General features: G+C 39.0%; 2 protein-coding genes across 3 annotated transcripts in view; one reads left to right on the plus strand and one right to left on the minus strand.

Annotated features, from left to right (window-relative positions):
* The window catches only part of thap7 (THAP domain containing 7), a 19,629-nt gene extending 8,712 nt beyond the window's left edge, over positions 1 to 10,917 (minus strand). The window contains exons 1-5 of one of the 2 annotated variants that reach the window (XM_061930809.1): positions 10,873 to 10,917; positions 9,050 to 9,129; positions 7,896 to 8,033; positions 2,923 to 3,054; positions 1,824 to 2,855 (exon numbers count right to left, since the gene is read on the minus strand). In XM_061930809.1, the coding sequence (XP_061786793.1) occupies positions 1,883 to 2,855; positions 2,923 to 3,054; positions 7,896 to 8,033; positions 9,050 to 9,129 (1,323 nt within the window). In that variant the 5' untranslated portion in view covers positions 10,873 to 10,917 and the 3' untranslated portion in view covers positions 1,824 to 1,882. Of the gene's footprint in view, positions 1 to 1,823; positions 2,856 to 2,922; positions 3,055 to 7,895; positions 8,034 to 9,049; positions 10,404 to 10,872 lie in introns of those variants that run through there. The other variant, XM_061930810.1, reaches the window with a different exon arrangement.
* LOC133577179 (protein TMEPAI-like) overlaps positions 10,550 to 16,898 on the plus strand; it is a 19,550-nt gene continuing 13,201 nt past the window's right edge. Inside the window, exons 1-2 of the mRNA XM_061930811.1 lie at positions 10,550 to 10,819; positions 11,368 to 11,832. Coding sequence (XP_061786795.1) covers positions 11,592 to 11,832 — 241 coding nt within the window. The 5' untranslated portion in view covers positions 10,550 to 10,819; positions 11,368 to 11,591. The remainder of the gene's footprint in view (positions 10,820 to 11,367; positions 11,833 to 16,898) is intronic.

A 16,898-nucleotide genomic window follows, 5' to 3' on the forward strand; every position in this document is an offset into this window, starting at 1 on the left:
GTGTTACATGGCCTTTCCTTTTAACAACACTCAGTAAACGTTTGGGAACTGAGGAGACACATTTTTTAAGCTTCTCAGGTGGAATTCTTTCCCATTCTTGCTTGATGTACAGCTTAAGTTGTTCAACAGTCCGGGGGTCTCCGTTGTGGTATTTTAGGCTTCATAATGCGCCACACATTTTCAATGGGAGACAGGTCTGGACTACAGGCAGGCCAGTCTAGTACCCGCACTCTTTTACTATGAAGCCACGTTGATGTAACACGTGGCTTGGCATTGTCTTGCTGAAATAAGCAGGGGCGTCCATGGTAACGTTGCTTGGATGGCAACATATGTTGCTCCAAAACCTGTATGTACCTTTCAGCATTAATGGCGCCTTCACAGATGTGTAACTTACCCATGTCTTGGGCACTAATACACCCCCATACCATCATAGATGCTGGCTTTTCAACTTTGCGCCTATAACAATCCAGATGGTTCTTTTCCTCTTTGGTCCGGAGGACACGACGTCCACAGTTTCCAAAAACAATTTGAAATGTGGACTCGTCTGTGTGGAGTTTGCATGTTCTCCCCGTGACTGCGTGGGTTCTCTCTTCCTCCCACCTTCAAAAACATGCACCTGGAGATAGGTTGATTGGCAACACTAAATTGGCCCTAGTGTGTGAATGTGAGTGTGAATGTTGTCTATCTGTGTTGGCCCTGTGATGAGATGGCGACTTGTCCAGGGTGTACTCCGCCTTCCGCCCGATTGTAGCTGAGATAGGCTCCAGCGCCCCCCGCGACCCCGAAGGGATTAAGCGGTAGAAAATGGATGGATGGATGGATGGATGGATGGACTCGTCAGACCACAGAACACTTTTCCACTTTGTATCAGTCCATCTTAGATGAGCTCAGGCTCAGCGAAGCCGACGGCGTTTCTGGGTGTTGTTGATAAACGGTTTTCGCCTTGCATAGGAGAGTTTTAACTTGCACTTACAGATGTAGCGACCAACTGTAGTTACTGACAGAGGGTTTCTGAAGTGTTCCTGAGCCCATGTGGTGATATCCTTTACACACTGTGTCGCTTGTTGATGCAGTACAGCCTGAGGGATCGAAGGTCACGGGCTTAGCTGCTTACGTGCAGTGATTTCTCCAGATTCTCTGAACCTTTTGATGATATTACGGACAGTAGGTGGTGAAATCCCTAAATTCCTTGCAATAGCTGGTTGAGAAAGGTTTTTCTTAAACTGTTCAAAAATTTGCTCACGCATTTGTTGACAAAGTGGTGACCCTCGCCCCATCCTTGTTTGTGAATGACTGAGCATTTCATGGAATCTACTTTTATACCCAATCATGGCACCCACCTGTTCCCAATTTGCCTGTTCACCTGTGGGATGTTCCAAATAAGTGTTTGATGAGCATTCCTCAACTTTATCAGTATTTATTGCCACCTTTCCCAACTTCTTTGTCACGTGTTGCTGGCATCAAATTCTAAAGTTAATGATTATTTGCAAAAAAAAAAGTTTATGAGTTTGAACATCAAATATGTTGTCTTTGTAGCATATTCAACCGAATATGGGTGGAAAATGATTTGCAAATCATTGTATTCCGTTTATATTTACATCTAACACAATTTCCCAACTCATATGGAAACGGGGTTTGTATGTTATAATGACATAAGAGTGTTTATGAGAGCGTCTGTTAGGTTAATAATGGTGTGTATCTAGCTCGGAGCAGGTCAGAGGCAGTATCGTGTGATTCATGTCCATGAGGAAGTGTTTCCTTCATCATATCATGATAGGAAGACATTTTACTGTATATAAAAAGTACAAAAAGCAACAAGGTACCTGTGTTGGTGTGGACTTGGTCTAAGTGTTTGATTCTATGTTAGAAGGTTTGGCAGTTGTCAGTTGGCAAACTCGTTGCTGAGCTGCAGGTGAAAGCCCTCCAGGTGTTCTTTCAGTCTCTCCCTCACATCCTCACCCAGCTCCACCTGAGAGGAGTTGACGACCGTGTGATGCTGGCTTCCCGCTCCTCTCATAGCTTCCATGTTCTCCACTTGCAAGTCTTGTTGAAGATCCACTTCTGACAGCAGGATGGCATGGCTTGGCACCTCCTCTATCTGGAGATAGTTCTGGAGCTGGTCTTCGTCGGGGAAGGGGACCAGGATGAACTGAGTGTTGGCTTCGCCGCGCACCCACAACGGCGACTCACTCGATGCTTCACAAAAATCAGGCAGAGCTTCTGCGCTTTGGGCCTCACGTGGGAAGACATGAGAGTTTGTTTCATTATGTTCGTCTGTGACGTCCTCCGGAGTTCGCTCCAGCTTAAGTGTCATTTCAGCTGTTTTGTTTTTGGTCTTCATCACATCTTTATCACCTTTTGTGTGCTCCCCGCATTGGACATGGCCCCTCCCGCAGTAACTGCACTTCCTCGTCTCAGCCGTTCCTCCTCGAGATGGTCTGGTCTCCAAGTTGCGCGACGCGACCAGCGCCTGCTTCTGCTGTTTGTCCTGCAGCCTCAGCAAGGCGTTCCTCAGTCGGTTCTCGCGGCGCCTCGCCGCGTGAAGTTGCCGGAGCGTTTTCTCCAAGTAGTCCACGGCCAGGTCGTAACGTCTCCTCCACACCAGGGGGCAGAGCTGAGCGTAGCTGTGCTCCTTGGGCAGGTAGAAGCCCGGACGAGGGGGCAGGCGGCGCATGTAGCGGGAAGGCGAGACGGAGCGGGATGGCGGCGAGGAGGTTTGCGTTTGCCGCTGCTCGCTTTCTGGTGTGCCTTGTGAAGATTCCGGTGTCTCCTCATTGGTCTCCTCGGCCTCCACTGACCTTTGAGCTGCGGCTTCAGCTGCAGACTTGTCGCTTGACATCTCGCCGGAACTTTTTCTACACAGTAAAACACACAAAGTATTACAAGTTAAAGTTGTTGTTTTGTTTATTCACCTCTATTTACCTTTCTTCTGGTTTCAGGATCTTCCCCAGCCATTTGTATTTGGTGGCAGAGGAGGAATCAAACAAAGTGGGAAATGCATCCTCTCGAAGTCTCCTGATTCCACTACAGGCACACAAAACAAACACATGACTGCTACACGATTTATTAACACTGCAATACACATATGCATATTAAATAATGCTATTCAGTAACAATATGAAATAGACCACGTAAACATTGTCAGTAGAGATGTCCGATAATGGCTTTTTTGCCGATATCCGATATTCCGATGTTGTCCAACTCTTAATTACCGATTCCGATAACGACCGATACCGATATATACAGTCGTGGAATTAACACAATATTATGCCTAATTTTGTTGTGATGCTCCGCTGGATGCATTAAACAATGTAACAAGGTTTTCCAAAATGAATCAACTCAAGTTATGGAAAAAAATACCAACATGGCACTGCCATATTTATTATTGAAGTCACAAAGTGCATAATTTTTTTTAACATGCCTCACAACAGCAGCTTGGAATTTGGGACATGCTCTCCCTGAGAGAGCATGAGGAGGTTGAGGTGGGCTGGGTTAGGGGGGAGGGTGTATATTGTAGCGTCTCGGAAGAGTTAGTGCTGCAAGGGGTTCTGGGTATTTGTTCTGTTGTGTTTATGTTGTGTTACGGGGCGGATGTTCTCCTGAAATGTGTTTGTCATTCTTGTTTGGTGTGGGTTCACAGTGTGGCGCATATTTGTAAGAGTGTTAAAGTTGTTCATACGGCCACCCTCAGTGTGACCTGTATGGCTGTTGACAAAGTATGCTTTGCATTCACTTGTGTGTGTGAAAAGTTGTAGATATTATGTGACTGGGCTGGCACGCAAAGGAAGTGCCTTTAAGGTGTATTGGCGCTCTGTACTTCTCCCTACGTCTGTGTACACAGCAGCGTTTTAAAAAGTCATAAATTTTACTTTTTGAAACCGATAATTTTGAAACCGATACCGATAATTTCCAATACTACATTTTAAAGCATTTATCGGCCGATAATATCGGCAGTCCGATATTATCGGACATCCCTAATTGTCAGGGTAAACTAAATGATAAAAAGAACAGGAACTGTCATATAAAAAAGCTGTCCCAAAATACTTCAATAATGAATAAAGCAAAATATGTTTGAGACCAAAAACCACTCCAAATTCTCTACTCAATGTTACCATATCTGAGATTCTGTGTAGAAATATTGGGAAATAACTAAAAAAGTACACTTAATTCACTAACCGCGTTACAAAAAAAGTCAGTTTGGATAATACATAAAAGGCATGTTCAACTAAGATCCCAAGTAACAAGTGCAAATTATAAAATCGCGTACTTTTAGTGGGTGTGTTGCAGGTGATCTACTAAGACTGTGTATGCAATTGAAGTCCAGAAGTGGTGCAAACTGCCATTTAAATGGGGATTTTGTGTGTACTAAACAGCTGTCACCCTGGAAACACTCATTCCCCTCCACATTTATTTCACCATGCCCCTACCTGTGGCGTTTTGCTGCATGCTGTTTTCAGACATGCAGCATACAACTATGACATGTACCATTTTTTCTGGACAATGCCATCTTCAACGGAAACCACGTCTTAGCATGCTGAAGGTGTGCTCTGGGAAATGCTGGCACTAACTGCGAGCTGGAATGATCTAGACATAAGAAAATGCACATTGCAGGACTTTTTTTTTTATATCCCTTTTTGCACAGACATTTTAAACGTGCTAAATATAGACATAAAACAGCGGTCGCAAAACAGTTTCAGATTTGATAAATCACATTGACAGCACAGTTTTTATATTTGCATCTCCTCCTCCTAATGTTGTGGGCGTTTTAAAAATCAGCATACATTCTGCATATACTGTACATGAAGACAGACACGCTAAATGGATTGCACTCTGTATTTTGATCATTTAAAAGAGGCAACCCACTCACCAAATTTCCTAAGTGGACTATTTGGGGAAGCACCTCAGTCATCTACCCTTTGCAAATCCAAAAAGATTCTTGAAGCATTCACTCCTTTGTGTAAAATACTAATTGTGTTGAATTGGAAAGCAAGAATGCCTTTTTGCCACACCTGCTGGATTAAAGATGTTCTGTATTTTCTCAAATTGGAGTCGATTAGGCTGACATTGAACAGTTGTTCTGGAAAGTTTCAAGACCTGGGGGGTGCCTTTCTGAGATATGTAGAAACTGATCTCCAAATGAACCCTGAGTGAATCCCAATTGAAATGTGGGTGGTTGATGAGTCCTTTGTGTGCTTGTGGGTTGCTATGTCTGTCTAAGGTCATTCAGGAATGCAGCTGTATGTGGTTTTATGTTGACATCAGTCGAGGGTTTCTTATGTTTCTATCTTAGGTATTATTACTATTATATATTTTGTATCTATTTGTTTTTACTCTTTGGGAGAAAAACACAGCATTTCATGTTTGCGAGACAATTCATGTCATTTGAATGTGTCTGAAAATTAATAAACAAATGTTTATAAAGAGGCGATTGTCTGGCACAAACTTAATAGATTGGCTTTGCGTGTGCTATCACGTTTGTGTGTATTTTAATACAAAAGTTTCGTAGATCACGCCAATGTTGTTAATAGAGAACATACAAACCCTTTATTTATTGAATCAAAATATTGCAATTCAATGATTTGGTGCATTTGCAAAAAGCAAAAATGATGCACAAAGCAAACTATAACCTGTTACCCAAGACTGTACAACAATTCTTCTCAACAAAAGCGGAGAAAAATAACCTTCAGTAAACGTCTAACTTAAAACATATGTATGCACGTACAGCACTTAACACCTTTAGTATATCTGTATGTGGAATTCAATTTAAGAAACTGTTCAAACTCAAAGTGTTTATAAAGTACAAGAAAGATGAATCTTGATAAACTCTCAAACTTTATAGATACATTAAATAATCGTATTATATGAATAACAACGGATAGTCGAACCTCGGATTCAGGAGGAACAGTGTGGTTTTCGTCCTGGTAGTGGAACTGTGGACCAGCTCTATACTCTCGGAAGGATCCTTGAGGGTGCATGGGAGTTTGCCCAACCAGTCTACATGTGCTTTGTGAACTTGGAGAAGGCATTCGACCGTGTCCCCCGGGAAGTCCTGTGGGGAGTGCTCAGAGAATATGGGGTATCGGTCTGATTTTGGCGGTCCGCTCACTGTATGATCAGTGTCAGAGCTTGGTCCGCATTGCCGGCAGTAAGTCGGACCCGTTTCCAGTGAGGGTTGGATTTCGCCAAGGCTGCCCTTTGTCACCGATTCTGTTCATAACTTTTATGGACAGAATTTCTAGGCGCAGTCAAGGCGTTGAGGGGATCCGGTTTGGTGGCTGCAGGATTAGGTCTCTGCTTTTTGCAGATGATGTGGTCCTGATGGCTTCATCTGGCCAGGATCTTCAGCTCTCACTGGATCGGTTCGCAGCCGAGTGTGAAGCGACTGGGATGAGAATCAGCACCTCTAAGTCTGAGTCTATGGTTCTCGCCCGGAAAAGGGTGGAGTGCGATTTCCGGGTTGGGGAGGAGATCTTGCCCCAAGTGGAAGAGTTCAAGTACGTCGGACTCTTGTTCACGAGTGAAGGAAGAGTGGATTGTGATATCGACAGGTGGATTGGTGCAGCGTCTTCAGTAATGCGGATGCTGTATCGATCCGTTGTGGTGAAGAAGGAGCTGAGCCGCAAGGCAAAGCTCTCAATTTACCGGTTGATCTACGTTCCCATCCTCACCTATGGTCATGAGCTTTGGGTTATGACCGAAAAGACAAGATCACGGGTACAAGCGGCCAAAATTTGTTTCCTCCGCTGAGATAGGGTGAGAAGCTCTGTCATCCAGGAGGAGCTCAAAGTAAAGCCGCTGCTTTTCCACATCGAGAGGAGTCAGATGAGGTGGTTCGGACATCTGTTACGTTCCACGTAGTGGTGGTTTGTTTGTTTTGTGTTTCTTCTTCTATTTGTTTGTACAGGTCACACTCATTCACTGCCTCTGCTGCCAATCAACCAGTTCCTGTTCCCAGCTGCTCCTCGTTTCACCTGTTAATCAGCCAGCCAATCCCGGACCACCATTCATCCTCCCAGCCTGTTTAAAATCACCTGCTCACCACTGGATCAAGGGGGGATTCTTTTTCTGACATGCTGTGTGGAACTTTGAGAGACGCTACTTTGTCTTTGGCGCTATTTTGTTTTGTAATCATTTTTGTTAGGCTTTTTGCTACACTTGTGCCACTTGTTTTTTTTTGTCTTCATTTTTCTTGACCTTTCAACTTTAGTAAGTATCTGCAGCCTAGTCTTGGGAAAGGTTAGACAGAGGCCTCTATACACTACACACGTAGGATTTGTTTGTGTATAGAGACACCAGGCTTAGTGGTGGCTGTCACCCTTGTATGTTTTGGACCCCCTCTTTGGCTAGAGTAGATAGGTAGGTTTTTGGTTTGTGCTAATTAAATAGCTTCAGTTAGTCAGCTTACCTTTTCTTTTCTAGAGGTGTATTTTGGTATGTTTTGTTCATTTCTTTGACAGCTCCTGTATTCCCAAGCTAGGCTAGTGTTGTGTCTTGTTGTAACCCCCCGCCCCTTGGTTACTTTTCAATAACACTAGTTTTTGTTTTCAATTCTTGGCTTCGGTGTCTTTAATTTACAACTCATTTGGTTTATACACTTTTATGTTGCGTTCCCCTATAATCCCTAGACGCTGAGCCATCAGGGAACGTACCATGTAATGGCGGATAGTTTATTTATTCAATTTGTCTTTGTTCCAAATTGAGCAGAGGAAGTGAACAAACTATTGCTATGAAACGAAAAAGGGGTGGGATTAAATAAGATCTGCTCCTTCCGAATCCCACTCCTTTTCTGACATGTTGTAATAACAAACTGTAAATATGGGATGTACCTTGTATTACTGTCCATGTTCGAAATAAACTATATTTGTGGTTTTGACAATGATTTGGTTGTTACCGACCTGCAACTGGCCAGCTCAAAGCTCTCTGGGGTGAAGTGTTTGGAGCAAAAGTAGACAAAGTTGGTCTGAGGATCCCAGGAGTCTGCACGGTGGGAGTTGCTGATCCAAAGGTTTCGCCGTGAGGCCTCTTTAGGTATTCTGGACATCAAATTGAAACAATATTAAACCAATTTAAATTGTCAAAATAAATACAATTCTAGGACACAGTTTTGTCTTAATTATTTAATGTGTTGCATCTCCTATGCCAGGGATATTCAACTCATGTGTTTTGGGGGCCACATTTCCAGAAAGCTAAGGACCGGGGAACTGGACTTCTCCCTACACTCCTAGTCTTATTTTGTATATTCCGGAGAACATGCGTCCTATACAGTAGACATTTGATTTTGGTATATTTATTTTGTCAGCGTTACAAGAGCACTCTGCTGTATTTAAGGTCCTTCTGCTAGTTTTTAGAACTTGTGAGCCACAGGTTGACTAGCACAATGATGAAAAAGAGAGGACCTAAAATGGAACCTTGAGGAACACCACGAGTATTACTTAAGTGGAACAAACGACCACTGACTGCATCTGAAGTAAACAAACTACAGCAACACCTGATTTACATAAATCACATCACGAAAAAAAATGTGTAACTGACAAAATGGAGAGGACTTAAAGGTGTGCCCTGAGGAACGCCTCGGTTACATAAACCACAAGTTTGGACCCCAGTGTTCTATGTTTGCTAGTAAGATTAAAATATCAATGCAAGGATCTCCCAATGTGTCAAATGGAGCAATCTAGTGTTCTTAGGAATTTGCTGCAAAAATGAATGTCCTCCAAAGTTTGAACTGAACTTGGGCCGTAAGTTCAGTTCAAAATTCTCAGTAAGACATGCTAGCATACATGAAATGCAGACTTTGTCTTAGGTTTCATCATCATTGGACAATTAGTCAGAGACTTACGGACAATTAGGTTGATAAGTTAGACGTTTTGCTTGATGCCTGTTTTTCAACCAATCTTGCCTAAACATTACACACATGATCTTGTCAGTTCTAAATAATACTCTGAGATGCCCATCTTTGACCTCCTCTTCTCCCTTCTGTGAGCAGTAGTTAAGGACTATAACGTGATGACTGTAAGTTACAGGGTTAAAATACAAAATGCACAATGCTCACTTATGAAATGTGATACCAGCATTACGAGTCTCACGGTTGTCACGAGATTTGCAGCCCCCAGCAGAACAGTGTCTGGGCATCTGAAAGACACAAAGATATGAAAGAAATCATTTTTTATTAGCATCAATTCAATACCCTCCAGTATGATGCCAAGCTATTTGTACACTACTGCAAATGTAATTAATAAAGTCTTGTAATGCACCTTTTGTGACTAGTGTGTGTCAGTGTTGAAGCAAAGATGCTTTAGTGATCGCCGACAAGCAACATAAGAAGTCACTTGATTAATTATAACCTGGAAAAAAATTATTGACGCAAAACCAAGATGTAAGCCAGGCTCAACATCATTTTGTTAGGCATTTCAATCAAGTTTTCAGTTTAAAGACACTAAACTGAAAGTTTTTTATGTTTGCTTGTTACTCAAAACACTGTTCCTTCACTGTTCTTTGCACTTTAAAAACATATTGGTAGTATACATTGAATTATAACACTTGAGTATTAGGTTTGTGTTTATTGACACACTGCAAAAAAGAGCAGTCAAAATATAAGATAAAAAGACTAAATTTTAGGAAAAAAATATAGACAATTACTGAAATTAACTAGCGGCATAGATGGATAATTTTACTTGATAAGAAATCCTAAATTAAGAGTTGTACATTAGAAATTAGCAGGAATTTTAAGATACCGTATAAATAAGTATTCTATTCCGAAAACAAGCAGTATTCAATCTACATCCTCGAGATGTTGCAGAGACCTTAAAAAAGATTTTCTATGGCGGAAAAACCAAAATATCTTACTTGAATGGTTATTTTCTCAATTCATTTATTTTCAATAAGGAACAGAAAAATATAATAATTCATTTCAAAATTAAGATCAGTCATTGACTAAAAAAAAAAAATAGCTCTTGCAGTGAGGGAAATTGGAAACAAAATAGAAATAAATAAATTAAATAATGAATAAATACAACTTTAAATCTAATTTGCAGTGCAAGTGTCTTTATCCTGACATAAGTAGCACTTAATTTTCTGAACTAAGACATTTTTCCAAGTCATCTTTTTTACATTACTGCAATATGTACATTGGCCGTAATACCGTGACATTTTGATAACATTACATCCCTAGTATCAAACCAATACCGATACTTTTTAAGAGAACATTTTCTTGATTGAATGATTGTGCTTTTTTTCTTTTGTTGGTCATGATTATAATCAGAGAGGAGAACAATACAATCCTGTAATTGCATACGATTGCTTAAAGTGTAACTTATATTTCTTTAAAAAAAAAAAAAAAGGAAAAAAATAGTATTGGCTCTTATTTGAATTATTTGGGGGTTAGCTGCCACAAAGCCCTCCAGTGTCCAGGGAGTTTGTAGAAATAACAAACCAGATTGTGTACAAAAAATAAACCGAAATACATCGATTTTATCGGTAGTATCAGATATTGATAGTGCGGATGGTATCGATACTATACAGTATTTGGCTCTATCCGCCCACCTCCCACTAACGTCATAAAGTCGTCGTTGAATGTTAAACGAGACGTTAACGTTATATCAGTCTTAACCAGCGTCAGGCGTCGCTCAAACAGAGGCGAATGAGTTGAAATTATAATCGAACTCTTAACTTCTCGTCGCTAACAGTGTTTACATCCTGAGGCTAACATGCTAGCGAGCCATGCGAAACCGGAAGTAGCCAACATTGCTAACCAAATCGCTCCGAAATCTTCTAAACATAATATATATCTGAGTTGTCGCGTCCCTTTTTAATCAAATAAGAGGTCAAGTTGACTACTTTGGTGGATTATTGTAAAAAAATATATATATATATTACCCTGCGCCGAAGAGTTGACCTCAGGAAGATGGCTGCCAACTTCTTCCGCACACCTTCTTCCTGTTTGGCGTTTTTTTTTTTTTTTTTGCGTATAAACTATATTTAAGAGAAACTAAGCAAAGTTACAGAATGTGCTGCATTTAAAAGAATAGAAATACAAGAACCAACACAACACGTCTATATTGTATCATTTTCCATTCATTCCGCACATTTCTCAGATATAAGTTTGAATTCGGTGCAGAGCCACGATTTAGCTACACGAGATGTGCATTAATACAAAATAAATAAATAAATAATTAATATAAAAAAATAATATTATTAGTGAAAATTAAAATGTTTTAAATCCTAGTGAGTTGAAATATTCGCAAATAAATGCACTTATAGGCGTCAGGAGGTGTACCTAATGTAGTGACCATATTCGTATGCATAATTTTATTGTATTTCTTGTCTGCAGGTCACGGCCAGAAATTTTTTTTTTTTCTTTTCTTTTTGCAGAGGCTGTCTGGAGGACGTGTCTGGCCCTCCCCTCCTCCATTGTCCCCCCCTCCACACCAAGCGGTCCTCCCCCACGGAGTTGGGGGGTAGGCGGGCTGTAAATCAGAAAGCCTGGCTCTAGACACACAACACTCGGATGCGAAGCACCGGAGAGTTGTTGTGGTGGCTTCTTTTTTCCTCCCCATGGATGTTTTTTTTAGAAGTAAAATGAGGTATCCAGGCCCATGCACCACACGGAGCTTCCCCGGGGCGGTGATGGAGGTATAGGCTGCATGTGGAGGCTCCGGGTGGCCGCACCTCCTCCACCTCCTCCCGTCCGTCCCCGGGCTGCCGGCGGCGGCACCCTGCACCGGCGTTCCGGTCGTCTCATGCGAAACACAGCGGCCCAATTGCGGAGCTCCGGGCCCACGTCATCCAATGGTTATTGCTTCTGCACCGGACCCCAGCCACAGGGCATGGATATATGTAAGTCGCATACTAAATCATACCTTCATGCATGTCACCCAAAAGGACATTTTTTAAGCGCAAAAAATAAAACTAATTTATAAGCATGTATGAATATTAGCCTTGGTGCATATATATTGCAGCAGGTATTGTGCAGTATTTTGGTCCTGGATGATAAGACGTCCACTCCCCCCCATCACCCCCTCCCCCTTACACGTCTGGTCTCTGCATGGTGCATAAAAGTGCACCAGATAAAGTACACTAAGATACCACTGCAATAGCAAAACTAATAGCAGTGCCAATTGAACTGGGTTTGTAGTTTGCGCCGCACAACTCCGATTGTCAATCAGAACTTGTCATTATTGTCTTAGGCGTGTCTGATAAAGTGGCCAGTCATATCTGTGCGCGTATAATAGTTGTTTTCCTGATTGCTTACTTATTTTTGGGAGGGGGTAGTGTCAACTTCAGGATCACATGCAAATTGGGGGAAACCCGCTTAGAGGGGTCAGGGGTCATGCACGGAGTAAAACCAATGCGGAATGACCTCGGTGCATGCAGGATGCGGCAGGAACGGGCAGCTGATATTCTCACAGGCGTGCAGTATTACTGCAGTATTTTTACCCTGCATCTCTTGGCCAAAATGTGTGTATGAGACAGCTGGGCTGCAAATATCCTTTTATTTTCCTCCATTTTTCTATGTCGGAAAAAGATCAAGTGTCGCTCTTTTTTTTTTAGGAGTCATATGCGTAACGTAATCCCTCAATTTGATCATCCGAACCATGCCAAGTGTCGTTAGGCGAAGAAGTAAATGGTGTAGTAAAATGTGTTAAATGTTAGAATGGCTGCACATACAGGGAAGAAGGAGGCAAACAAAAACATCGGATTGATTTGCGATGCACCAGACTCCTCATTAAAGCCGGCTGCTGTCTGGGGTTGCTCCTCCTCGGGGGTCAAGGGTGAAAGGTGAAGGTCTGTCAGTCAGGGTCTGCGTCTGAGTCTTTGTCTCTCCCTCGCTCCCGTATTTCTCTTTGTTCACACGCTGCATATACTATATATTCAACGCAGACTCTTGCTTGTCTCTGCATTGCCTCTCTATCTTTTCATGTTTAGGGGTAGTCATAAATGTTATATTTATTAATAATCAAGCGGGCTACGATTTCATTAATTCAAGGAATAACAGTCACAAAGCTATAAATATTCAAATATGTATTGTTTTGGACTATAAACATTGAAGTGTACTGACTCTCTTCTCTAAGTGTATTTAGCGTATTGTCTTCTCAAAAACCACAAAAAATAAGTTTTAATTTCCAATTCTGACTTGGTCTGATTTGTAGAAACATTACTAATAATAGCAATGAAATATACATCTGATTTGTATGGTAAGAGCTTATACTGCAGAAACACTATTACTGTACTATAGTAAAAAAAATATACATAAGATAAACTCTGATTTTTAGTGCAAGAGGTTACTTTGCATAAATATTACTATATTAATTAAAAATACATATGATATTATACTCAGAGTTTTATTGCAAGAGTTTATATTGCAGAAACATATTAATAATATTAATAGAAATAGAATAACAGCAATAATATATACATATAATTTGTATTAATATACCACTACTGTTACGACTACTACTACTAATAATAGCAATATAATATACATATGATATTATACATTGATTTGGATTGCAAAAGCTTATATTGCAAAAACACTACTACTACAGTACCATTACTAACAATAATACAAAATAGAGCAATAAAATATACATATACTCCGATTTGTATTGCAAGAGCTTATATTACATAAACACTATCATCACTATTACAACTGTACTACTAACGATATTAATAATAATAACTATAAAACATACATATAATATGATTGCAAGAGCTTCTATTGCATAAATACTACTATCATAATAATAAAGTATACATAGGACATTAAACTCTAATTTTTTATGCAAGAGCTTATGTTGCAGAAACACTAGTACTACTTCTACTTGTATTATGTATGCATGTTTTTAATACATTTACTTGCATACACAATACTATTGTTGTTGCTATCACTTCTATTATTAATAATAACAATACAATTTATCAATCAATCAATCAATCAATGTTTATTTATATAGCCCTAAATCACAAGTGTCTCAAAATGTACGTATGATATACCCATCTGCAAGAGTTTGTATTGCATAAATAGTTCTGCAGTAGAAGAATATATATATGATATTATACTCTCATTTGTATTGCAAGCAATTGTGTTGCATTACTCTTACTACTTATATTAAAACGTACATATAATATTACACTTGCATACACAATATTTTTGTTACTGTTATTAGCAGTATTATTACTACCAGTGATATTCATAATAACAATACCATTTTCACATATTATACGTGGGTTTGTATTGCACGTATTGTATTGCATAAGTATGCATAAGTACTGCTGTAATAATAAAATATACAAATGCTTGTATACAGTTATTTGTATTACAAGAGCTGGTATTGCATAGCACCACGACTACGACGACTACTTTTAATAATGATAATAACAATACAAATAATAATGATACAAAATATAAATACAATCTAGTACATGTAATATGTGCTTCTGCTTATATTGCAGAAACACAACTACTACCCCTACTAATAACTACACAAATACCGTATTTTTCGGAGTATAAGTCGCACCTGCCCAAAATGCATAATAAAATAGGAAAAAAACATATATAAGTCGAACTATGAAAAAACTATGAAAAAAACTGCGACTTATAGTCCGAAAAATATGTTAATAATAATACCAATAAAATATAGTACATAATATGTGCTTCTGTTTATGTTGCAGAAACACTACTGCTACTATTTATATTAAAATGTACATATTTACATAATATTACACATGCATACACAATACTATTGGTACTGCTACTACTTCTACTACCACTCATACTAATGATACAATTTACATGTGATATTATACTTTGATTTGTATTGCATGAGCTTGTATTGCACGGTTGCAACTAAGTGTAATGATAAAATATACAGTACATATGATACTTTACTACTGTATGATTTGTATTGCAAGAGATTATGTTTCAGAAGCACTACTACTACTTCTATTAAAAACTACATATACTATTACACTTGCATACACTATACTATTGCTACTGCCATTTCTAGTACTACTAATAATAATATGAATGCAATCTATGTATGATATTACACTCGGATATGTATTGCAAGAGCTTGTTTTGCATACATTTTTTACAGTATGATAATAAAATATACATAATATATTATACTCTCATTTGTATTGCAAGACCTTGTTTTACTTAAGTAGTACTACAGTGTAATAATAGACAATATATATTAGGGCTGCGAATCTTTGGGTGTCCCACGATTCGATTCAATATCGATTCTTGGGGTCACGATTCGATACAAAATCGATTTTTTTTTCGATTCAACGCAATTCTCGATTCAAAAACGAAATTTTCCCGATTCAAAACGATTCTCTATTCATTCAATACATAGGATTTCAGCAGGATCTACCCCAGTCTGAATAGATGCAAATTGTAAAAAGCTTTTATAATAGTAAAGGACAATGTTTTATCAACTGATTGCAATAATGTAAATTTGTTTTAACTAGTAAATGAACCAAAAATATGACTTATTTTATCTTTGTGAAAATATTGGACACAGTGTGTTGTCAAGCTTATGAGATGCGATGCAAGTGTAAGCCACTGTGACACTATTGTTCTTTTATATATATATATATTTTTTATAAATGTCTAATGATAATGTCAATGAGGGATTTTTAATCACTGCTATGTTGAAATTGTAACTCATATTGATACTGTTTTTGATAATATTCATTTTTGTTTCACTACTTTTGGTTTGTTCTGTGTCGTGTTTGTGTCTCCTCTCAATTGCTCTGTTTATTGCAGTTCTGAGTGTTGCTGGGTCGGGTTTGGTTTTGGAATTGGATTGCATTGTTATGGTATTGCTGTGTATTGTTTTGTTGGATTGATTAATTAAAAAAAAAAAAAAAATTAATTAATTAATTTTAAAAAAAAATCTATTTTTTAAAAATGAGAATAGATTATGAATCGCACAACGTGAGAATTGTGATTCGAATCTATTTTTTCCCACACCCCTAGTACAGTATATATTATCCTATACTCGCATTTGTACTGCAAAAGCTTGTTTTGCATAAATACTACTACAGTCAGTGTAATGATAAAATATACATATTATATCATATTCTCATTTCAATTGCAAGAAGTTGTGTTGCAGAAGCAATACTACTACGGTACTTTTACTGCTGTTACTACTTCTAGTATTGATCAAATATGAATCATATATTATACAGTGATTTGTTTCACAAGAGCCTGTGTTATTAATAAAACAAAATAAAAAAATTTTTTTTAACTAAAACAATGTCAAATTCAAATGCACATATATTTAATGTGTACAATGCTAAGGCTTTTGATTAAAAAAAAAAGCATTATTTAACAAAACCATTTTAATGCTTTTTGAATTAATAAAAACCACAAGTATCTCAGAAAAAGCAATGCATTTTGTATAAAACATTTTTTTTTTTGGAATATTAGATTGGGATTAGAGCTAATGAGGCAGACAGATGGCGTCTGATCTGCTCCACCTCGCCACATCCGTCTCTCTCTCTCTCTCTTGTGACTGGGCCTCCATGAATAAACACCGCGTGTCTGCGTATGATGTCTAGACGTGTCTGGCTAATAAATGATCTCCCCAAAAACCAGACCGCACGTCTCGACCCAACAACTCAGCCCCCGGCCCCCTACTTTTTACTTATAATTAAATCACTGCCTGTTTTAAATGAAGCAAATTGCATCAAAGGAGCCAGATTGCACACGGGAGATGAACTGATTAGCTGGGAGACTAATTGAAGCACTCACTCCTCTATATAGAACCCTTTAGAGATGCATACTGCAGTGTATGCATCCATACATACATCACACATCTTCAAGGGCTGTAACCAAAAATAATAATAATAATAATGGCGGTATAGAGACATATTGTTTACCCTTTTTTTCCCCA

Source organism: Nerophis lumbriciformis, linkage group LG37 (assembly GCF_033978685.3).
Source record: "Nerophis lumbriciformis linkage group LG37, RoL_Nlum_v2.1, whole genome shotgun sequence".
Lineage (NCBI taxonomy): Eukaryota > Metazoa > Chordata > Actinopteri > Syngnathiformes > Syngnathidae > Nerophis > Nerophis lumbriciformis.